This window comes from Haliaeetus albicilla, chromosome 1, assembly GCF_947461875.1.
Source record: "Haliaeetus albicilla chromosome 1, bHalAlb1.1, whole genome shotgun sequence".
In the NCBI taxonomy this organism is placed as follows: Eukaryota; Metazoa; Chordata; class Aves; order Accipitriformes; family Accipitridae; genus Haliaeetus; species Haliaeetus albicilla.
In genome coordinates, this window is record NC_091483.1 from 20,985,150 (window position 1) to 21,008,649 (window position 23,500).

The window sequence follows — 23,500 nt, forward strand, 5'->3', positions numbered from 1 at the left end:
ACTTATAAATATGGTTTATTTATCATCATTTTGCATTTACATTAAACTTTTTTGGTTGTGACTTTTCACGCAGGGGTATATTGGCCATTGCTTGGAGTATGGCGGATTCGGAGCTGCTACTTAGCTGTGGGAAGGATGCTAAAATTCTCTGCTCCAACCCGAACACGGGCGAGGTATTGTATGCACACCACTTAAAAAACCCCTCTGTTCAGAGGTGGCACAGTGGCATATGCAAAGCAGGGGTTGGTGTGCTTGCATTCCTAGGAGTGATGCTTCTATGGGCTGTTTCTCTCTACCCTGTGTACTTGTGTTTGGTGTAAGCACCTTCTGAGCTTGTTCTGGTGGTGCAGGATTCCTTCTTAGTATTGCTGATACTACATGTTTGTCCTTACTGCTTCTCTCCTGCTAAGTAGTAAGGCCACTGCTCATTATAAGGGATAGAAATGGCACCACTTAAACTAAGCACTTGCTTCCTACTCTTTTGGTTTGGGCCCGTGTATCTGGATTACTGTTGCAATTGCCTTTTTCCTTCTGTCAGTGTAAGAACTTTTATCCAGGCCAGAGTGATTTTGTAGGTTACTACAATAGTGGCAGATCAGTGAGAGCCAGTTGAGTGTGTTCCCAAACCACCCTTTTGGGACTGGGGATACCTTTCAAAGGGGATGCAGATCCTTTTTTCAGACAAGTTGAGTGTTTGTCCCTAGATCATGAGAAGGGCTTCAGGGATGCTGGAGGGCTCCTTGCCTGCAGTGAGCAATAATGCTGGAGGACAGACTGAGAAGTGTTTCTAAAATTCAGACATTGGCCCAAAAGTGCAGAAGCTGTGGGGTGATAAATGAGTTATCTGAGCTGGATCCTGAGCTGTTAGGAAGGCTTTACATGTGGATGAATCATATCACATGTTTTTATTAAAAATAAAGAACAGTTTCCTGGGAGACAGCGAGGCAGTTAGCATTTTGCTCTTTGAGTTTCTCCTAGCTTATGGTTAAATGTCTGCTGCAGTGATGGGCTTGTCTGTTCCAGGGCAGGAGAGGCTGTCTGCCCAGAGTGCAGGTTTTAACTTTTCCAATTTTCCTTTGAAACAGACTTACTTTGAAGCCTGGGCATGTCTCCATGTAGTGTGTAGAGATACCCAGAGATACCCAGATTAGCTCTGAATGAGCTAGCATGAATATCAGCAGCAGCTCACAGCTTGCAGTGGGACAGCACAGATATACCCTGCCTGCATAGTTTGACCTGTGTGGGTTAAACAGAAGATTTAATGGGATGAGAAAGAAATTAATCAGTGGTGTGTGATATTCTCCTGTTTAGCAGTTGTCAGGGTTTGCCCAGCTGTTAGTGTGTACGGTGATGTGGAGGCTGATGGGGAGCGAGAACAACAGACCAGTCTCGGGGCAGGCAGGAGAAATGTGGCTGTTGGACGTGGTACTTCATAAAAGCCCTGATTTGTTGGACTTGTTTTTGCTGCCCAGGTGCTGTATGAGTTGCCCACAAACACACAATGGTGCTTTGACATCCAGTGGTGTCCCAGGAACCCTGCTGTCTTGTCTGCGGCTTCATTCGACGGGCGGATCAGCGTTTACTCCATCATGGGAGGTAGCACGGATGGCTTGAGGCAGAAGCAAGTTGATCAGGTATTGAGAAATGTTCAGCTAAGAATATGGACAGAAAGAGGGTAGAAAAAAACACGGGCTCATGGGAAGTCTTCAGTGGCTGTCGGCAGCCCTGCTTGCAAGACTGCAAGCTTGCAGGACTGCTTGCAGGATCCAGTACAAATAAATGCTTATGTTTAGTTTATTGCAGATATGTCACTTTTGGTTTTTTCCCTCTTTTGTTATCAAAGCTTTCATCGTCTTTTGGGAACCTCGATCCATTTGGTATGGGACAGCCACTCCCACCCCTGCAGCTTCCCCAGCAAACGGCCCCACAGAGTGTCATTTTGCCCCTAAAGAAACCACCCAAATGGATCCGGCGACCTGTGGGAGCATCGTTCTCGGTAAGGAGGAGACAAGGCTAGGCATGCTTGGCCAGGCAGAAAGGGAGATAGTGATGGCACCTGAAAAACATGTGAGGAAGAGGGGAGTTCAATGTTGTGCTCCACCTTGGGAGAACGTCCCCTGTTTATCATTGTGGCAGGAGATGCTTGCAGCAGCTTCTAGACCAGGTGGTTGGTACAGCAAGCCAACAAAAGTGTGACAAAAATGCTTGGGAAAAAGAAACAAGGAGGCATTGTGTTGCCAACAGACACTTGTTTCTTTCTGTTCTGGGATTAAGGCTTTGCTTTTATTTATGTGCTGTGCTTGCTTTGGAGTAAACAAATACACATTGGGAGGGGGGAGTGGGACCAAACTGGGGAAATATCTGAGACTTGAGTGCAGTTTGAAGCTATTATGTGAGTCAGTGTGGTGGAGAATACTCCAGTTAGCTCTGATCAAGGTAGCAAGAGTTGCTTTAGCAGCACATGGCTAGGCTCCCCCATGGCTGGTTGATTTGCAGCATCTGCTCTTTGGCTCCACCTTTGGCTTATTTTCTAGACCCATGGGCCCTTTCTTGGGGATCTCCTGAAGATTTTAGCCTGTCCACTTGAAATGTTTTTTTTTTTTTGCCAAAATACTGCTCAATTTTCAGCATCGTACGTCTGCTTATTCGTAATCTGATGCACAAATTAAATGCAGTTTTCTCCCATCAAAGAGAAGTGATGTTGCCTAGCCACTGACTGATGTGTCATTTATAATAGGTGTCTATTCCCTTATTTCTCCTGGTTTTCCAGGAGCCAGCTATCAAGTCTTTCTCTTGGCTAGGCCTTTTGCTTTTTGTAATTCTGACTTTGTCATTTATTGGACTGGCCTGTGGAAATTAACTTTGAGCTATAGAATGAAATAACATTATAAGCCCCTTCTAATTTTTTTCTTCTGTTGATTTTACTTCTCTCCAAATGATGACACAACTTACTGCCCATCTCTCAGTAGATTTTTAACTGGGAAACAGCCTCCCAAGAGCAGGGCAGACATCATGCTTGAGCATTTATTTAACGATGCATAGGTTTCTTTGGTAATTACATTGCAATATCGTGAGATACTCCATTTATGCTGGGCACTGTACAGACCCACAGCTCTAGTTCACAGTTTCTAGTCAGTCTTCTGCCTGAGAAAAAACAGGCACCGGAGCAGCTGTGTTCATAAATCTTACTAAACGTGCACCCACTTATCCAGCAAGCTCCTTACATGCGTGGAAGTATGGGGTGGTGGGGGGAAAAAAAAAAAAATGAATGAGTTGATGTCAGGAATGTTTGTCCATTGGATGATATGCATATATACGCTATATAAAATCATGTGCATATATATGTGTATGCGCATGCTTTTTCATATGCGCTCCAGTGTATACTTGTATTTTTACATACTGCATGTGTGCATCAATTCCAGTTTGGAGGCAAGCTGGTTACATTTGAGAATGCCAAGTCTCAGCAGCAGCCAGGCATCGAGCAGCAGCAGCGTCACCATGTCTACCTTAGCCAGGTTGTTACAGAGAAGGAATTCCTGGCCCGCTCGAACCAGCTGCAAGAGGCTGTGCAGTCTGAAGGCTTTGTCAGCTACTGCCAGAAGAAAATTGACATGGCCCAGGCTGACTTTGAGAAAAACGTGTGGGCCTTCTTAAAGGTAACAGGATAACAGCAGTTCAGAAGTTCCCCACTGACTTGGAAAGCCAGTGCAGAAATGGTTTCTTCTGCTCATTATGGTATTTTAGCAGAAGAGGTGCTGGGAACCAAAAGTGTAGGCTGTGGGAATAGTGTCCATAAGCCCTGTCACTGGAGGTGGCCCACCAGAAGAGAGAGGGTCCTCAGGGCTGGGGGTATTTGCAGGGTTCATGAGGAACCATGGCAGAAGCCAAGGCTTGAGGGAGGGTATCCTGTGCTTTTTGACATCGCCTGTCAGTACATCTTTGTACAGGGAGGTGGTGAGAAGGGATAAAGCTTTGGGATAGCTTTAGATGTGCTTTTCACTGCTCATTGTGAATGTTTAGAAGTTTCCAAGTGAAGCAGATAAGCAGATTGTTCACCTACAATAACCAGATTTAAGCCTTGCTTCCCTACTCAAGTGCTCAAGTCACTGAAGACCTTTTCAGTTCTCTTTATTACACTCAGTGTTCACAGTCACTAGCTCTCACTGGGTTAATTTGTGCTGGTTAGTGAGGGAGAAAATGAAAAATCGTGAATTGTGATATATTCTTTAACTTTTGTTTTTTAAAGGTGAACTTTGAAGAAGATTCACGTGTTAAATACCTTGAGCTCTTGGGATACAGGAAGGGTGATCTGAGGAAGAAGGTAAATGTGCCTGGAAGCTATGCTTGTGTTAAGTGCTTTACTGATGGATGTATCTGCAGCATACACAGCCTAAAAAGTTGGCCTAAAATGTTGACGATGCCATGTATGGTTGAAGTACTCATTTACCTGTGGGACTGGAAGAGCAATTACCAGTATCCACAGGCTATTCAATACAATAAACATTTTTATACAACATTTTCAGTGTGTTTCCTAGCAGATGGTATTTGTCAGTGCTGCAGCTCTCCTAATAGCCACAATACAGCTGTTACCCATGGTGCCAGAGCCCCTGTTTAAACATGGCTAACTTGATAGTTGTGTTATTTAAGGAATTCCTTTGTTCCAAAGGATGAGAGAAATATTCCTCTGCTCTTTAAATTTTGTCCAGATAAACAACTCATAACTTCAGAATTCTTCCAGCAAGCAGTTTGCTTTGTTGTTTTTTTTTATTAGCTGTGTCATCTTCTTGCCATATGGATGTTCAATGAACATTTCAAAGCAGGCAACAGACTTCAGAGGCGTGTCTGCATCTGACTGTTCAATGTTGATCTGAAATTCTCACCCATCAAGAAGCTTTGATATTTGTTGGGTCAAGCGAGTCATGTAACTTTTTTATGTGACATCCTTCTACTGTAGGATCATGAAATCTGATCTGGTTTTAGGCTTTCTGGTTGAAGAACATGTAAGCAGTCTTCAGGGTTTCATTAACTACCTTGGAAAACCTAGAATAGGTTTGGGTTTTTTTGTGTGGGATGCTACTAATTTTTACAAAACAAACAAACAAAAAAACCAAAACAAAAACCCCACAGATCAAACCTGGTTACATTTGGAAAGGAAAAATTTGGATTACCAGGAAGCAACTTGCACATCTTCAGTATAGAGCTTTCTTCCAAGTTGGAGGAAGATTCTTATCTCAGTGTTACAGGGAGATACCTGCTGTGCATTTTGGCTCTTTATTGCTTTCAGTGCTGTACCCAGGAACTATCTAGTGTTTCTTCAGTTCTCATTCAGTTGATTTGGATGTTTGACTCATTTTCATTGTGTCAAACTAATGTTTTATTTTCAAAGACTGGCTCCATCAAAAAGTCATTATGGTTACAAATTAAATGGCCTCCAGGGCAAACATATTATGATTACAGAAAAAAAATCATAGTTTTGCTAACAGTCTGTCTTCAGCTTCTAAATTTTTGTTGCATGAGTCAAAGGTAAGCACAGCAAGGGAAATCCTGTTTTTGAAAAGCAGACCTCAATTAGAAAATCCAGTTGAAATTTAGTAGTGGTCTTGCAGAGTGGCCTCATGCAGACTGGAGCCCACTGCTACTGTCGCTCTGGGTTTTATATGCCCTGTGCATGGGGAGAAGGTGGGAAAATGGGCATAGCTGAATTGAGTGGCATGAAATGCTGGGCCTACCCCATTATTTCAGTATTTGAGGGACAGATGAGGGGAGCTGCAAGGTCATGTTTCATGTAGCTGTTTCTTAACAAAGCATTCCATGTTGAAGTTGAATCCATGGTTTTTTTGGTGTCAAGAAACAATAATTGGTAGTTTGTCTGAAAATTTGTGATACCCAGGTGATAAACTCACTAAATCACCACTTGGTTACTGGTAGGGTAAGGAAAGTAAAAAAGGGTCACAGATTTCAGCTTTTTGGAATAAGCTGTTAAGAACATGGTGTTTTGGTTTTATCTTCTTAAAACCTGTGATTCTCATATGCAAGTCAAGTCCTGGATCTCTCCTTTCTATTGTAAACTAATGATTAAAAAAAGACAGAGAAAACTCTCCAGCAATTTTAGCTCAGCTTCTTGTGAAAACCAGCTTACAATGGTAAAATAAAGCCTGCAATACTAAAAGTAGTAGATAACATTAGCAACATTACGAAACCTAGGCTCCCAGATGCCACACTAATGTGTTTTCTGCATTTATTCTAAACTCTATACATTAAATTAGTGGTTTTGAGGGCCTTAATTGAATCTGGAGTCATGATTTGCTTTGCAAAGCAGTTAAAAGCTGGATGTTTTAACCATTCTGTGGAAAATCCTAGTCCGCAGCCTTTCTCCTGCTGTGCTTGAAACTACAGCTTCCTGACAGGCTCTCTGCTCCACAAGGATTGTCACTGCTTCATTTTCCCTGACCAGAGCAGACAGGGTTTTGTCCTGCATGCTCTGATACTATTTTTATTATGGTGATTTGCAGCAGCTCTAGTGAGGCTTGAGGCCCTTGAGTTAACAATTAAAGGTTTAAAGGCATAGAGCAGCTGTTGTTTCCATCAGAGCTTGGGGTGCAGGGGGCTTAGCAGTAAATCCATCACCAGACTGGGAAAGGAAGTTACTTTAGTTTCATGTTAACTGTTCTGCAAGCAACATATTAGCTACATGTGCCAGTCTTGCAATCGGAGAGACCAGTGAGAGGTCTGCCTCTCTAAAATTGAAGGGCACTTTCTTAAATCTTGGTTGTTTTCTAGATTACATCCGCTCTGAATAAAGAGGGTCTTGCAGATGGTGACTTTGGAGAGGTAAGCAAACACGTGTACAACTGTGTTTAGTCTTATAATGCTGTGGTAATGTGCAAAGTAAGAATAATTGTTTTTCCACTTGGTAGGTGTCCCAAAGTAAGTCACAAATAACCCAGCATATGACAAGTACCTACATTCAGTAGGATGAAGGTACTTATTTAAAAAAAAAAGAAAACCACTTTTTTCCAATCGTATGTCCCTGCCTTTCCCACAAAGGGCTCTCACAGATTTTTAGTTCAGGGTCTCAGTGTTGTCTCTCCGCTTTTGCTTTTTTCTGCCTACGTCTTGCCCACTGTGACGCTTTGTGCTGCCTGTGAGGTAGGGCAGAGCCTTGCTGCCTGGCAGCTGGTTTGAAGAGCAGCACCTTCCCCAGGCTTTAAAAAAAGCAGGACTGAGTGTGGTACTGTAACAATTCCCTGCAAGAGTGATAAATACAGTTCAGACATTGCCCATTGTCATTGCAGTGGCCTGACGCTACAACCGGGGGACTGCATTGCTTTTGTGCTGTAGACATTCCGGGTATCATCTGTAGTGTCTAATTAGGGAGAGAAGTTTGCCTGCATGTTTTCAGGCAGCTAAGATGAAAACAACACAAAGTACTGTGTGATGACAAAGAGCAGAGAAATGGAGGGCATCTACCATGTTTATTGTACTCAAGCATATATTGCCAATGCATTTCTGTGATTTGCAGTCTGGTTCTGACTATTGTTGGTGGGAAGGTGGCTATACTCTGCGGTGCAAAGTGTTTCTTCCTCTTTTGCTGTCTTTTCTTTTTATGGCATCTTCTCTCTGCTGAAGGCTCCCACAGAATCTGATGAATCTGTGCCGAACAAGGGGGACGAAGGCCAGGCTACAGAGGAGCAGTTCTTGGGAGAGGTATTTGTTGCTCTCTAACTCTGTTGACCTCCTGTGTATTTACTTTGTTACTATTAAGAGCATTTTATTTTGTGGGCTTTTCCTAGTGCTGAGGATATATGGAAATGCAAGTTATTTAGAATGAGTAAAATGTGAGCTCTTGTTAAGTTGCTTGAGATTTTCTCATTGGCCTCAGACATCATGTGAATAGATTTTGGTGGCAGTGAAGAACAAGCTCATTTTGTAACAGTCCAGTTGGCACCAACTCAAGGACTTTATTCTGCCATGATGTTCACTCTGGCATTTCCCTAACACATACTAAATGATCTGCTGCCACAAGTCTAATGCATTCCTTCCCCCTGCATTTCTTCATTCCTTTCTTCCCTCCCTCTCATTGATTATTACTAAGCTGTCAGCTTATACTGCCCTGTTTCTGGGTATAACCCTTTGCAGAGATGCAGCTGTGGTACTGGAGGAGAGGGGGAACGTTCATTCTCTGCATTGCCCCCACTGACATCACAGTGCTATCCACCCACTTTGCATCTGAACAGCGAGTATCAGGACTTTGGTAGATAGCTTCCTTATGAATGTCTGTTGCAACAGTTCGGCCAAGTTTATCACAGGCAGTTTGCGTTCTACCACCTCTGCCTCTGGGATCCTACAGCTTTTATTCATTTCTGTCCATTTGAGCAGCATTGTTTTCAACCCTGTGTTTTAAATATGGGGACAAGTCTTATTATTATAACTAAGGACCCAGACTCTGCCATGTGAGGTTAATAGCACTGAAAATACTAGTATCGCTGTGTGAACAGGCCAGCTTCATTCTCCGCCATTCCCTCAGTCTCCCTTTTGGGTTAGAATTTGAGCTGTTAGCCCAAAACTACCTATGCTCCCTGTGCTTGGTGCCTGTCTCCAGTTGTCTGTGAAGATGAGGACAGTGGTTTATGGCTTATGCATGTTGGAGTGGTGCACTTGTTGACTCCATATAACAGTCTGTTAAGGACACTAAAACAGAGTGCTCTCCTTGGGTTAGGTGCTTGATTGCTTGTTAATTCATTAGACACTGTAGCGGCAGACATGTATCTGACTGTGTAATGATTTTGCTGTATGCAGTCGTGAAGATATTAGATGTCTCATAACAAACATCTCTTCTAGGAGAGAATTCACAGCCAAACGTGACCTTAGCCTACTATCATGGGTGGTAAATAGTTGTGAGATTGGCCTGAAGCCACTGATCAGGGAGTGCTGTCACATACATGAAGTAACTGGATAGGCACATTATTGCTGAGATCGTCACAACATGCTCTCAACTAATACCAAACACACATCACACGTTATCTCACAGCAAAATTTTCCAGATGCTGCCTCCTTTCATGAGCCAAACATAAAGCCTGTTTCAGGCTTACCTCCCCATTCCAAATGACTGTTCTTGGTCAACTATGTACTTGTTCTTCATTCTCTGAAGTACAGTTTCACTGATCAGCATATAAGCAGGGTGTTCTCAGCAGACTCTTGAATTCCCACTGCATGTACTAGCATGCTGGCTTATGACAGAGGAGGCAGTTTGTGGGACAATTTCTGCACTTTTCTTAGGCTGTGCTATGAAAATTGATGGTGGAGAGAGACTTCCCTCTTGGTGTTATTTTTTTATTCTTGAAAGGTTTTGTTGGAAATCCCAAAATCCAAATACTTGCAGGAAGTGCTCTCTAACTTAATTCCTGGGGGAGTTTTATAAAAAAGTAGCTTCTGTCCACTGAGCACTCCTGTACTGAGTGTGAAGCACTTAAGTCTCTGTGGATCACACTGGACTTCTGTGTTCATGTGTTTTGCTTAATTAAACTAGGGTGTGCGCCTAGTGCAGAGTGCTTCAAGGATGAACTGAAAGTTTAAGTGGAGCAAGGTGAAACCTAGGTAGCGTTATGGTAGACTGTTCTTGGTAAGGGTCAGAGTTGAAAGAGGAGGGAAGGGAGAAGGTTTCTCATTTTGTGGCTGTGGCTGTTTTTTTGCTTTGAGGGGGTTGTGTGTATATGGGCATGGATGCACGTACACAAATCAGTACCCAGGATCCAGGTGTCTGGTTGCTGGTATTTGTGATCTCTATGCACGCTTGTGCTTGCATAAGCCTTTCCTGGTGGTTAGAAATCTGGGGCTTCCAGCACTTTTTCCACCTTGGCATCCATTTTAAAAAATGGTCCACTCTGATCTCTCAGAACAATGATTTTATAATGGTGTGTTTACATGCACTGGCAGTCCTTTGGTAAGTCCAGGCCTTACTCAGTGTATTAGGAGGTGACTTTGTGCAGGCACCAGGGGAAGTTGATTATCCTGTGCTGAAACACAGGATTGTTTGTGTTCTAAGAAATGGCAGGAATAATCTTCCCTTTTAAGTTAATGATCTCTTAGGTGACTGGTAGTCTGAAGGTCTATCTTTAACTTGTAATGCAAGAGCTGTGTTTTTTAAAATGTGTGTGTGTATTCTAAGTGTTTACATAATCTCAAATATTATGCTTTTCCTTTCTCTTAGAGAGTGAATGACCATAAACAAGAAACTGAAGATTTGGGATCTGCAAAGAAGACATTTAACATCTCTGTTAGTGGAGGTAAAAAAAAACCTTGATATTGATTTCATTGTATGTGCTGATATTTATAAATACTGCTGTTTATACTGGTGTTCCAGTGAGAAGGCAATTTCTGCACACATTGTGAAGGATTACTATGACCTGCCTCTAATTCCATTTCACAGTGGTCTCAAGGCACTTGAAAATACAGCTTCTTTAAGGAAGGGAACGGAAGAAAAGGAAGTATGCAGCACTCATACCCCATTGCTGAAATGCAGCTCCTCTGAGTGATTTCTGATATACAAGAACACACACCTGATCAGGCATGAAGTGCTAACATCACTATTTGTAGAGAAACTCCAGGGGATCTTGAATAACACAGAAGCTATTTACCCCTGTCTAGGTTTGACTTTTTCTGGCACTGTATGCAGGGTAGTTGTTTCAGAGGTCATTTAGACTGCTAGCATTTACTAGCACCTTGCTCTGCAGCAAGGTAAATGATGCTTGACAGTGCCCCACCTGATGTGGCTGTGACCATAGTGTGTTTGAGACTGGAGATGAACTTGAGCATCCCTGTAAGTACCTGCCTGGAGCAGGCTGGTTTGCAGAGAACTTTGCGCAGTGTTGTACAGTTGAACACAATCACCTGCTGTTGCATATTTAAGTGACTTTTGTGCCATCATTTGAAAATGCACTCCTCTCTTGTTGCAGATGTGGACGGTTTGATTACCCAGGCTTTGCTGACGGGTAACTTTGAGAGCGCAGTAGATCTCTGCTTGCACGATAACCGCATGGCTGACGCCATTATCTTGGCCATCGCAGGCGGACAAGAACTGCTTTCTAGGACACAGGAAAAGTACTTTGCTAAGATGCAGAGCAAAATTACCAGGGTATGTTTTTTCTGTTAAGAAACAGCATGCATATAGGCCTTTAGCTACTCCCTTTTTAGCCTTAAAAGTTTTCTTCCCATTTCATAGGTTTATTTCTGTGAGAAGCTAGTAAGTATTCAAGTCATCCACGAGATCTCAGAGCAGAAAGATTTAAATTATTCTTTTTTAATGCATTGATAAGGAGAGAAGAGGCACACTACCTGGATATCAATATACAAGAAGAGTATTCTTTACCTTGTCTCCAGTGTCTTTGAGTTGCATATACACTAGTAGATTCTCACTGATAAATCCTTAAGCAGTGGACATTTCAGTCTGTTATCTTGTCACGTTTTTCAAGTCACACACAACCCATGCTCAGTGCCAGCAGCATTATGTTGATTTTTGCCTGTGATCAATCTTAACAGATTTTGCCAATGCTTCGTTTCACTGCATGCACAGAAGAGAGCTAAGTATGCCCAGGGTAGATCAATCACCCTTTGTCTAGGAGACAGTGTGTTATGGCCAGCTGATTGCTGTTCTTTTCAGCTTTTTGCAAGGCTGGGGATTGCTGATGCTGCTCATTCAAACCTTTCGTCTTTAGTACTGACTTGAGAAAGTAGCAACAGGAGGATGAAACAGGAAAAGCGGCCTTAAAAGAGTACAGGACAATTGGCTTGGCAAGGATGGCTGCTTTAGAGAAGGGGAGAAAGTTGGTCTTGGTCGCTTTTTAGCAGTCCATTGTCAAAGAAGGGTGTTTTACACAGTAGCAGGAGGCAGCCTGTAAAATGGGCATGTGCTTAAGTGCTTTGCAGGAGCAGGGCTGAAGGCCACAAAGCACAGTCACTTGGGGAGTTAGGGCACGCAGCATTACAGGCTAGGGTCTGTAAGTGGGATTTTGCTGGTCATTGCTCATGAGCCAGTTTGAGATGGGAACAATTTGCATTTCTAGTAGTGGACAAGTGAAAAGAGGAAAATCTCAAGACTCTGCAGGATTTCTTCCCCTGCCCCCAGATCCTTTCCTTCTCTGGCCTAATCAGAGGAAGGAGAATTTTGTAGTGCATGGGGAAATTTCTTCACTGTAGTTCATCCTTTGGGAAAAGGTATTTTTATGGAGAGCTGACCAGTTGTCTGTGCCTGTGCTAAGGAGTGTTGACCTTGTAGTTAGGACCTTGCATTTGTTGTTCAGGTGTGGCTTTTTTATTTTTCTGGTCCCAACTGCACACTTAACTGCTTGTTCAGCCGTTTCTGAGCCTGAAGTCTTGGCATGACAAGGGGTTTGTTCATTAAATAGCAGCACAGCTGCCAAGTCTGTCTTTTGTCTGAAGCAAAATAACCAGAGGCAGAGTTTGAGATGGAAGAAACTGGAATTTCATTCTGAGGGCTTGTGGACAGACAGCCTCTGTGCCAGCTCAGGTTGATACTGCTGCCAACTTGCTTCTTCCTTCGAGCAGCTTTTTTCAGCTGCCCCTCATTGGTCAGCCTGAGGTCAAGAACTTAAAGCCAAATGAAACAGTTTGACAAACAAAATTCATACCCCTTGCTGGGCATTGTGTAGAAGATTTATAGCTAAATACTTGGTATATTATCTTTGTCTGCAAAAACAGTGCTGAAAACCATCTATAGCAATCCCAGCTTGCAGAGATTTGTGCATTCTTTTCTTGCACGTTTTGTAGCAAGAATAATTGGCCTGTGTTATCTGAGCTTGTTCTGTGATTTTTGCTGAACTCCTTTTGAAGTAAAATATACTCTTGTGCAGCTGTTGAATTGCATTGCAGTATCTGCTGTGACCCTGGGTACAGTGGGGATGAGTAGTCTTGAATAGATATAAATTGCACTGTGTCCTAAAAAACAAAGGGAATCCTACCAAGATCTTAACTGTGGTCTCTCTCCTTCTGGTCTAGCTTATCACTGCAGTGGTAACGAAGAACTGGGAAGAGATTGTGCAGTCCTGTGATCTGCAGAATTGGAGAGAGGCTTTGGCTGCTGTGCTCACTTATGCAAGGCCAGATGAGTTTGCAGCCCTTTGCGGTAAGGACACTTTACAGACTGGACGTCATTTATTCCACTGTAGCCACGGTTGTTTTCCTTCCAGTAAACTATTGTAATGCCTCACTAGCTTCTTTGATGGGTAATAGTTCTTCAGTCCTGTTGCAGGGAGGAGAGGAACCTCTGGGGTGCTGTGTTCCTGATATGTTCCCTGATTTTCTGGGCACGGAACCCAGACCCTGTGTCCTGGCATCGCCTGTGTAGTGCACAGCTGCTGGTCTCTTACTGTTTCTAGATGGGTAACGGTGATGTTGATGTGACAGGTGCCTTAGCCAAGGGACTCTTGGGAGCGTTTGTGTATGGGACACAAATGGAAATGCTTCAGGGAAGCACTTCGCTCTTCTTTCCCAAGAGCAATTTTGATTTCTTGGATGGAGTTCTCTTTCACAGGCAGTGAGCATGCCTGCCCTCGTGTGCTGCATGGCAAACAGCTGGCTGGGTTTAACCTGTAGGGAGGTTATATTGCCGATAGCTGTGTGCCCAATACCCCCGTGCCCCTCAGACACCAGCCATGGTGTCTAGGGAGCTGTACGACTCGCTTCAGCGCACATTGGCCCAGAGCAGTGCCACAGCTTTGTTGCTCATGGTTCCTCGGCTGGTTGCACAATCAGGTTGTGCCCCTGAAATGAGGGACTGCAAAAAGTGGGTGGCAGAGGGGAGAATCAAACCCTGGCCTCTTGTCCTTTGTCCTGTTGGCAGATGGACTGTCCCCTCTGATGTGTGCCAGGTTTGCAGGCATTTGACAAGTCCTTGCTGCCATTACATTAACTGCCTCTGAAGTGCCCTGGGCTCCCATGAGATAATCTGTGCTGAGCATCGGAGTATGTCCTTACCAATGGAGCCCAGAGGCAATATCCCTTCTCACTGTGCTGAGCAGAGACACAACAGGCATTGCAGGCTTCCCTAGCCTCGCCAGTGATGGAGGGACCACCAAGGTCATTCACCAGCATTTTCTTTGCTCATATGTTTCCTAGATCTCCTGGGTAACAGGCTGGAGAGTGAGGGGGACAGCCTTCTGCAGACACAGGCTTGTCTCTGTTACATTTGTGCTGGCAACGTGGAAAAACTTGTTGCTTGTTGGACCAAAGCTCAGGATGGAAACAGCCCCTTATCCCTTCAGGTTGGTAATTCTGTTAAGATGTTGGAAGTAACACACTGCAATCATTTGGCACTTAAATGATCTAGTGTAGAGCTTTGCTCTCTGATAGTTGCATGTATCTCAGGTTGCAAGCTTTTTCCTTCTGGAATGGGTGGCTTTCGTAGAAATAACACATAAATATGATATTGGAAAATGTGTTGTGAAGCACGATGTCCTTCACGTCTGCTCTGTTCTTTGGTTAGTCATGCTAACGTGCTGCTTGTGTAAAAAGGTAGCTGTAGGGCTTAGAGTGTTTTGGTAAAGAAGAGACTTTGAATGCTTGCATCTTTTGCAATAGGGGAATGCTTGGACGTTTGCGCTTTTGGAAGAGATGGCTTAGATGTTCAAGGGAGAAAATCTAGTAAATTAGAATTAAATCTGGAGAGAAAACTGTATGAAGGTTATCATGAGAGTTTTCTCTAGGGGGGTTACACATACAGGGTTTGGTTTCCAGCAGTGAAATATACTGCATATAGCAAATACTCGGGGGCATAGGATTGATGACAGTTAGATGAAGCAATTATGGAATAATTTATTTTATAGTAGAATCTTAGTTTCTTCCATCTGTTCAGGGCCTTTGAAGGACCAGTTTTAGAAAGTACTTAATGTTACCTGGCAGTGCTGTGAGTCTCTTTAGTTAATTGAAGGAACTGGAGTGTATGTGAGTTTTGCTTTGCATTATTAATTCTCTCCAGTTTTGAATTATCAAAATTACTTTCCAGTCTTTTGATTGTGAGGGCTTTAACAGATTTGCCTTCAGTTTGAATTTGCATTTTGATTGCATTGCTTTGTTCTCATGGACACTAAAATTGAAAAATACAGTTGGAGTCATAATTAGCCTGCTTATTTACTATAATGTGGAACTGCTGAAACTCATAGAAGCTGTTGGTTATCTTGATTTTTTTTTTTTTTTTTTACTTGCCTCTTTTGAAGTGCTGATTTGTTGGGGAAAAACAAAAATGTATTATCGAACTGCCAGTAAAGAGTCCTTATTAGTGATGTATGGTTGAAATCCCGTGTGTGGTACACTCATTAAATCTGTTACAAGATTTTAAATGGGGATTGCATGTTAATATTGGCAAATGAGTATTTGTAGTATCTTCCAATATAATACAGTGAGAGTAAGAAAACATGAGAAAACTGACTAGAAAATGTTCCTGTAACTTAGCACTAGGAGAAAAGCCAACCAAGACCAGCTCTAGTATTTGGAGATGTGCAAGGAAGGCAAGATACAGAGTGTTCGTGGTGGATATCAGGAAAACCATTTTTGCAGTAACAACCAGAAAACCATAGACAACTCTCCCAAGGGAGTTGTTAGATCCTTTTGATTAAGATGGTTAAGAACTGATTTATTAAAATGCTGCAAACAAATGTATGGCACCCAAGTGCTAATAGTAGTGATGGGCATGATGTTTTCCATTTGCTCTCATGGCTTTCACCAGATATTTTTATGAAAGCATACTCTTTTGGTGGATATGCGAAGTGCTGGTAGGGCCCTGAAATCCTGCTTAATAAAAGCAATTCTTTTGGCTTTGAACTCTACCTGATGCACTGCTGGCTTTGCTGTTAGAAGCCACTTGGTGTGCAGTTGCTGTTCTGTGGTCTCACATGCTAGGAGAGTCATGCCGTCAGTGCAGCTGTTACTGTCTGGGAAACCTGGACTTGGCTTGGGCTTCCTGACAGGTGAGAGGGGTTCTGCAGGGCTGCCCTGAGGAAAAGCCCTCCACGACAGTCGTTAGCCAGGGCCTGCTTCACCCTGTTGTTCTCACTTGTGGTTTTTTCCCTGATTTTCCAGGATTTAATAGAGAAGGTTGTAATCCTGCGCAAAGCCGTGCAGCTCACCCAGGCTGTGGACCCTAATGCTGTGGGGGCCCTTTTGGCTGAGAAGATGAGCCAGTACGCCAACCTCCTGGCTGCCCAAGGCAGCATTGCTGCAGCTTTGACCTTCCTCCCTGCAAACACCAACCAGGTACAGGGCCTTCAGGTGTTTTTACTCTCTCTCTGTGTGAACAGGTGTACTTCAAGCAAAGGTCTCTGCATGATGCCGTTAGCAAGCAGGACTGCCATTTGAAATGCACCTCTGGATGTGATGGTCAGGCTGTTTCCCGTCTCCCTGCATTGGCCTCACTGACCTGGCAGAAGTACAGAGCCTTGTTCTCCCCCTTTGTTTCACACCCTTGTCCTTGCAGCCAGTGGCTTCCAAAGGAGCAGCTGTCCCTCCTGCAAGCCAGACACAGTGAAACATGTACCTTGACACTTGGTTGGTTGTTTTCTTTAGATCTCTCATCTTCTATCAGCTGGTATTTGTAGACAGGCTGGCTTGGGAGTGATGCAGCCCAACATGGGAGGCAGGCACATGTAAGGCAGTTCCAATGGCCCCATGTCTCATGCAGAAGACTTACTCCAATCAAAGCAGAGCAGGCTTCTGAGAGAGTGTGTGGCCAGTCAGCCTCTTGGTGTGATGCACTGGGTGACAGGCAGTGCAGTTAACCTTCTTTTGCTGTCCTCTTCTGATTGCAGCCAAACATCATACTGTTACGGGACAGGCTCTGCAGAGCCCAAGGGGAGCTCCCAGTGGGACAGGAGGCCCTAAAGGCACCATATGAGAGACAGCCCATGCCCAAAGGACAAGCTGCCCCTGTGGCTGGACAGATGCAAGGGCCCCAGGCTCCGGCCCAGCAGTATTACCAACAGGTAAATGGGTTTTGGCAGTCAGGGAGGGACATGGTGCTTGAGTTCTGGAGAGTGATGGAGAGAGGAATTTTTTTTCCTTTCTCTTGATCTGAGCTGGGGCTGTATGACTGACTTCTACCAAGAGCCTTGTGGTGAAAGTCATTGGTGCTGCTTTTCAATCAGTACAGATGCCTACTTTACTCCTCATCTGGAAACATCCATTAAATACCTTGTCAAGTAGCCTGCTTCTGAAGATTAGGTGTTTTCCCCCTTTGTTTGAAAATGGGCTTCAGTGCCAAGAATGACTGTGTGGGAGAGCACTGCAGGATTTTTCTGTGCTTGCTCTTATAGTCCCTGGTGTTGTCCCATCCCTGCAGGCCTTGGAGCTTGCTCAGTGTTGCTCACCACCCTCTTCTGGGGCTGATTATTTCCCCTACCCCAGCTCTGATGTTGGCTGTAGAAGTTGCAGAGCAGTGGCAATAGCAAACTTCAGGGCATGTTTCAGCAGTTGTGGTTACAGCCTACTAGGAAAACACCTTCCCAGCTGCATTTAAGGGGGCATAGGCAGCACGGGCAGGAGGTGAGACAGGAGTGGGGAGGCAGGCCTGGGGTAAGAGTGAGCTCTGCCAGAAGAAAGACCTGGTGAGTATGGAACTAATAAAGGAGCTGGGGCCTGTGCAGGGAGGAAGAAGAGAAATGGCGGAGGCAGATGCCCTGGCCTTATCTCTAGCCTGAGGATGACACTGCATCAGACCATGTTGGCCATCACCAGAGTGTGGTGCGGTGGGCAGCCCTGGCTGTATGCATGCTTAAAGAGCATTGCCAAGTCCCTAATCCCTCTGCACAGTGCTGGAGCTCATCTGGGCCTGCTCTACAGAGGGGCTCTGGGCTGGGCTTTTCTGAGAGCAGAGCTGTGTTAGTGCTGCAGGTGTTCTCCTTACACAGAGGAGATTGGCACAAGCAGAGGCATGTCTCTGTCAGTGCTGCCCTTCAAGCACTGCCTGCCAGAAAAATGGGGGCGGGAAGGAAGAAGGGCTGAAAAGTGGGGGAGAGTTGGGCTTTGTTCTCTCCCTCTTGATGTCAACAATTGTGTGTACCTTCACCTTCTCTCCATGGTGTTAACAAGGTAGATTTCGGAAGGGACAAAGCCTTCATCCTGTTCATACAGGATTACTTTGCTAACGCTATTGCATAGGATTTTAAATGCATCGTTGTCAATAATTTACTGTTCTTTCCTGTGTCTTTGACCTTCCTCCTTGTAACCAATGAATTGCCTTGAGAAGCAATGCTGCAGGTTTCCTGTTTGGCGATGGAAAATAGCAACTGTCCTCTAGATGGCGTGATCTTAGCAATGCTTTTTAAACCAGAGTACCCTCTTTCTCCTACTGTTTCAGGAATGCCTCAAGCTATTATTTAAGCAAACCCTGCTCACTAATAAAAGTCTGGGTGTATCACAACCCCACGAGCACACTGCAAGTGAGTTACCCCCTGTGTTCTTGGCTTTACAGGAGTTCATGCTCAGCAGGAAGGGCTTGAAGGGACAGGTGCCATGTCAGAAAGGTGCCCAGCAGTATGCTGATGAACCAGAACGGAAAGAAATGACATATTCGAGTCTTAGGATACTTGTTTTATTTGACCTCCTTTTAAGAAAGTGCATACGTAGGGCTTGTTCAAGCTTGAGGCAGCCTTTGTTTAATTGCTGTCCCAAATAGGAACACGTATTTAAAACTTGGTTTCCTTTTAGCATAGCTTTTTGAACCCTCTTTTCATCTGAAAAAAACAGGCATGAAAAGGGATGGAAAAGTCTTTTAGATGACGCCAGTGATGAGTTATGGAGACATTAACAGTGGTTGTTGTACAGCTGACTGCACCATTAGCCCAGCACTTACGCGGGGTTAGAGACGGATAGACTGAAGCCAGCTGAGCCAACCAGGACTTCAGGGCTGCAGCTTTCCTTCTGACTGTGCTCAGGTGGGGTGTCCTGACCCTGGCTATGCATCCCACTGCTGGGCAGTATGCCCTCCTTGCTCAGAGATGTCATAGGCGTAGGAGGTTCTTGGTTTCTGTCCAGTCAGAAAGGTAGTAGTGATCATATGGAACTGAAGGGCTTTGGAGTGGCAAAGAAGGAAGATAGAGCAAAGGAGCTGTGGGAGACTGGCTGGGAAGCAGTTGGCATTAAGATGTATGTTTGTGCATGTGCAAGAGCTGAGTATCAGATTTTAACCTTTTTTTTAATTCCATCTTAAGCTTGATTTAAACAAACTGCTTTTGTGTGAGGCAGTATGTTCGAATTTAACATGGAACTTGGGACTTCGAGCTGTGGTTAGTGATGCTCAGTGTCATGCAGTAGCCTGGGGGGAGCTTCTGCAATAGGAAAATGTGATGAAAGAGGCAGACCTGGCTCACTGGCACGTGTAACACTGCACTTGCTCCACAGCCTGTTGTAGCTGCGTCTCTGCTGTGCTTCGTCTTCACTCTGCAATTCACTTCAGCTCCAGTGCACAGTGATTTCGACTGTCTTGAATGCACTCTTCCTTCTTCCTCTGCAATTTTATGGCTGTGTTACAAGTGCCAGCATGCAAATCTTTCTGTGTTCACTTCTTTGCATCTCATTTTGTGAAACCCTTTAGACTTTTTTATTGTTTTGTTTTCCATGATTGGTATTTCTTTGTTCGATTCAGGTTAGAATTGCCCCTACTGTCACTACCTGGAGTAACAAAACTCCTACTGCCCTTCCCAGCCATCCTCCTGCAGGCTGTCCCTCTGACACACAGGTATAACCTTCATTATTCCTCTCTGAGCCCCTGCTCCACCCCAATATGTCCCCTGGTATAGTCTGTGTGCTTGACACAGTCTAGTATGGATAGACAAAAGGAGCAGCTTCCACGTGCTTCCACGTGTGTTGTGGTTTTGCTCCTCTGTGTCTCATGTTACATTTATTTTTTTTCGCCAACACCCAGATGAATGGCTCTGGAATTCATTGAGTGGGAGCTCAGTGTGACCTGAGCCCCCCCAGCCCTTGCCCCACACTGGAATATTTGAATTGTGATGATATTTTTCCTTTCCCTCTTTCCCATGGAAATTTGAAGCTTCAGAGTTAATGTTTAAGTTGTTTAGTTGAAAGCTGTGGATGACAGTGTGCTCTTAGACTGCCTGAATAACAGGCAGCACTGGCAGGGGACCTATTCCTTGTGCAGGAAGGTATGTGCTGCTCTGCTGCTGCTGCTGAAGTCACTGCACACACAAGCTGTGCTTTCAGTGTTACACTGGGTGCCCTAAGGCACTGGAGTGGTTGGAGGCATTTGCCCCTGTGCTGGTGGCTCTTCCAGGGAATGTGGTTTCATTCCAATGTGAACTCATCATTTTGTTACAGTTCTGCTTCAGCACTGTATTACTGTTGCTGACTAAATCCTATCTCTCCCTACCCTTTTTCCTGCAATCTTTTTTTACAGGGAGACAACCCACCTGCTCCAGGGTTTATCATGCCAGGTGCTGTTAACCCCAACATGCCACCGCAGCAAGCCACATCTTCCAATTACAGCATGTACTCACAAGGAGGGGCCCGGCCAACGTACCCACAGAGTAAGTAGCAGCAGGTCCCCTCTCCCTCCCACCCAGGTGGGCCAGCCAGGTGATGAGGCCACATTTACCTGGGGATAGCCAGATCCCTCCTTGGGGTTGGGAGGGTTCAGACCAAGCCAGTCCCATGTTTCTTGGGGGTGTGGGTGGGGAGGAAGCTCTTGAGATGACATCTAAGGATTGTCATTTCTTGGTGGGGTCCAGACATCAGGCACCCTCTGTCAGACACTGTCTCCTCTGCTGAGAAGGTGTCTGCCCGCAGCTTTGAGACTCACTCCTCAGCTGGCCCTTCCCAAGGGTGTGCTGGGGTCAGAACAAGCCAGAACTCCAGTGTGAGTCCTGGAGAAGCAGCACAGACCTGGCAATGAGGGACCCAACTCATCTGTGTTTGGCTGGGCCACCCAGTTCTTATTGGGACTTCATGAAGATGGGAAAGGGGATGAGGAGACAAGGGCAGTAGTAGAGGTGAGTGAGGAAAGGGGGCAGAGCACTGACACACTCAAAGCAGGGGGCTGAAGGTGCAGGCACTGGGGAGGAAAAAATGGGCATAGGTGGGCAGAGAAGAGGCAGTGAAATTAAGCTGCAGAGCCCCCAGTGAAAGGCTGTGAGCTTGCGTTCACTTCCAGACTGCTGTTCACTTCCAGACTGCTGTTCACTTCCAGACTGCTGTTCACTTCCAGACTGCTGTTCACTTCCAGACTGCTGTTCACTTCCAGACTGCTGTTCACTTCCAGACTGCTGTTCACTTCCAGACTGCTGTTCACTTCCAGACTGCTGTTCACTTCCAGACTGCTGTTCACTTCCTTGGCCTAGGCTTTCCCTTTGTGCAAACCTGTGGCAGGCATTTCCCTTCCCTGAGAGGCACAGTGAGGGTTGCAGTGGTCCAGAAAACAGCCAGAGCAGGAGAGTCTGTGAGGGAGAATGGGAGTCCTTACAGCCAAGGTAGTCCTTTCTCTGCCTTCCCACTACCAGTGGCAGGCTGAGTTTTTGAGCAGTCCTGCAAGTGCAGGCAGGGTTGTGGGAGCCAGGAATTGGCTAGGCTGGTAAGTGGTTTGAGGGGGAAGGGGCAGGAAGAGAGGAGAGTCAGGTGAAGAAGGAAGCAGAGGCAGATGAAACCTTCTCTGTTATGAACTCACTGACTGAATGTCTTTTCTCCCTGTTTGTAGCATATCAGGCCACACAGCAGTACTCTTGTGGAACAGGGGGACCAGCTCTCTACCAGCCTCAGCAGCCTATCGCTGTCCCTTCTTCAGCCTCTTACCCAAACCCTGCCCCTAACACCACGACTCCCTACCTGCCCTCTGCCTCTGCCCATTCCGTGCCCTCCCCGCTCTACCCTGGGCAGCCTCAACCCTCCCCAACAAGCCTGAATCCCATCTCTTCCTTCCCTCTTCCTCCTTCTGCTGCATCCTTTCAGCATGGCAGGCCAGGACCTCCAGCAACTTCTGTGGCTTATGCATTACCTGCTGGACCAACAGGTACTCTGCCTGCAACCAGTGAGCTTCCTGCATCCCAGAGAACAGGTCTGCGCTTGGACAGGGGGGCAGGCGGGGGGCGGGGGGGGGGGTTGCTTTATTACTCACTCAGTTAAATGTGCACCTTTTCCTTGTGAATGCTCTGTACAAAGTTTGCTTTTGCTTAGAAGTCAATTCAAAGCATTTCTAAAACACATCTTCCCTGTGCATCTGGCAATAATATGGCTATGTTGCTGCGGTGAGCGCTTGCTGAGCAGCATGAACAGTCGTCTTTCTCTTGCAAGTGAGACCTTGCCACAAACACAGCTTTTGTCTTGCCCAAGACAGGGTGCTACAGCATTGTCTTGCTATGAGGCTGTCATGTACTGTGGATGGATGGTGGCACAGTTTTAACCTTGTGAGGCTGGCATCAAAACCAGCTATGTGGCTGGAGAGCAAAATATAAAAATGAGCAAGTTTTCCTAATCGCTACTGAGAAGATGATCCCAATTTCTGCAGAACAACTTTGCAAATGTAATTTGCCCCTGTGTCCCTGGTTTTTGAGCAGCATTTCAAGCCTGGGATTGGCAGTGTATTTAATTCAAACAGCATTTCCTGTGGCATCAGCTTACTTCCATTATTTTTTTTCTAACCGCTTAGTGTGATAGGATTTACTGTAGCTGTGAATGCCTTAAAAGATAATCAGAAGTTATTTAGAAATGCTTTTACAGGTTTCTTTCCTGAATGTTCTTTAAAAGCGTGTGTGTGGCTGACACATATAAAAGCATGTTTGAGCACGCATGGTGAGAGGGCATGCACGGAGTTGGGGCTTAATGTCTGCTTGTGACTGTCTGGACATAACTGTTTGCTGTGGGACAGTGACCTCGCTTGTGATAACAAACCTGTCTCTTCACTTAGCAGCCTGTGAAACAAGAGCTTTGCTTATGTCAGACTATGCAGGAAGTATGAGCGGTCCTTTTCTAAACCTGGCCATAAACATACTTCACATCCAGTTGGTCCAGCTGGAGAGTCAAGGACCTGATCTGGGAAGTAGGGAGCAGAGGGAATATTAGGCACGATTTGAGGGATGTTCCAGGGATGCTGACTCAGCTGACAGGCCCAAATGACACCACTGTGACTCCCCCTCTCATTTTAAAAGTCTCTTAGGGGTGATGCAGTGCAGAAAAGGCATATTGCTTATATCTTGGCAGCAGCAGTCCTATGAGTAGGTGCTCCGGGCATTCATGAGGCTAGGAGCCTACACCTCTCATGGCATTGCCTTTACACACACGCTTATGTTTTGGGGAGAAATGGTCTTTTGCTCTGTCAAGAAATAGAGAGGACTAGTGTAGGGCAGCCACCAGGGCTTTTCCTTTCATCCTGCAGCCAGATTTGGTGTCCTCTCTGTTCTTGGACATGCTGTACTGTGACCTCTCCTCACCCCATGTGGCAGGGCATGTCAAACTTGTATCTCTAAGCCGGAAGAGTTATTAAATT

General features: G+C 45.2%; 1 protein-coding gene across 15 annotated transcripts in view; it reads left to right on the forward strand.

Moving 5' to 3' along the window:
- SEC31A (SEC31 homolog A, COPII coat complex component) overlaps positions 1–23,500 on the forward strand; it is a 46,213-nt gene that overhangs the window by 11,216 nt on the left and 11,497 nt on the right. For 3 of the 15 annotated variants that reach the window (XM_069781510.1, XM_069781516.1, XM_069781534.1), the window contains exons 9-24: positions 74–173; positions 1,473–1,634; positions 1,844–1,996; positions 3,423–3,656; positions 4,247–4,321; positions 6,781–6,831; positions 7,630–7,707; positions 10,211–10,286; positions 10,956–11,134; positions 13,015–13,141; positions 14,134–14,279; positions 16,093–16,266; positions 16,818–16,991; positions 19,652–19,744; positions 20,423–20,552; positions 21,716–22,072. In XM_069781510.1, the coding sequence (XP_069637611.1) occupies positions 74–173; positions 1,473–1,634; positions 1,844–1,996; positions 3,423–3,656; positions 4,247–4,321; positions 6,781–6,831; positions 7,630–7,707; positions 10,211–10,286; positions 10,956–11,134; positions 13,015–13,141; positions 14,134–14,279; positions 16,093–16,266; positions 16,818–16,991; positions 19,652–19,744; positions 20,423–20,552; positions 21,716–22,072 (2,309 nt within the window). The remainder of the gene's footprint in view (positions 1–73; positions 174–1,472; positions 1,635–1,843; positions 1,997–3,422; positions 3,657–4,246; positions 4,322–6,780; positions 6,832–7,629; positions 7,708–10,210; positions 10,287–10,955; positions 11,135–13,014; positions 13,142–14,133; positions 14,280–16,092; positions 16,267–16,817; positions 16,992–19,651; positions 19,745–20,422; positions 20,553–21,715; positions 22,073–23,500) is intronic. The other 12 variants (XM_069781527.1, XM_069781542.1, XM_069781570.1 and 9 more) reach the window with 8 other exon arrangements.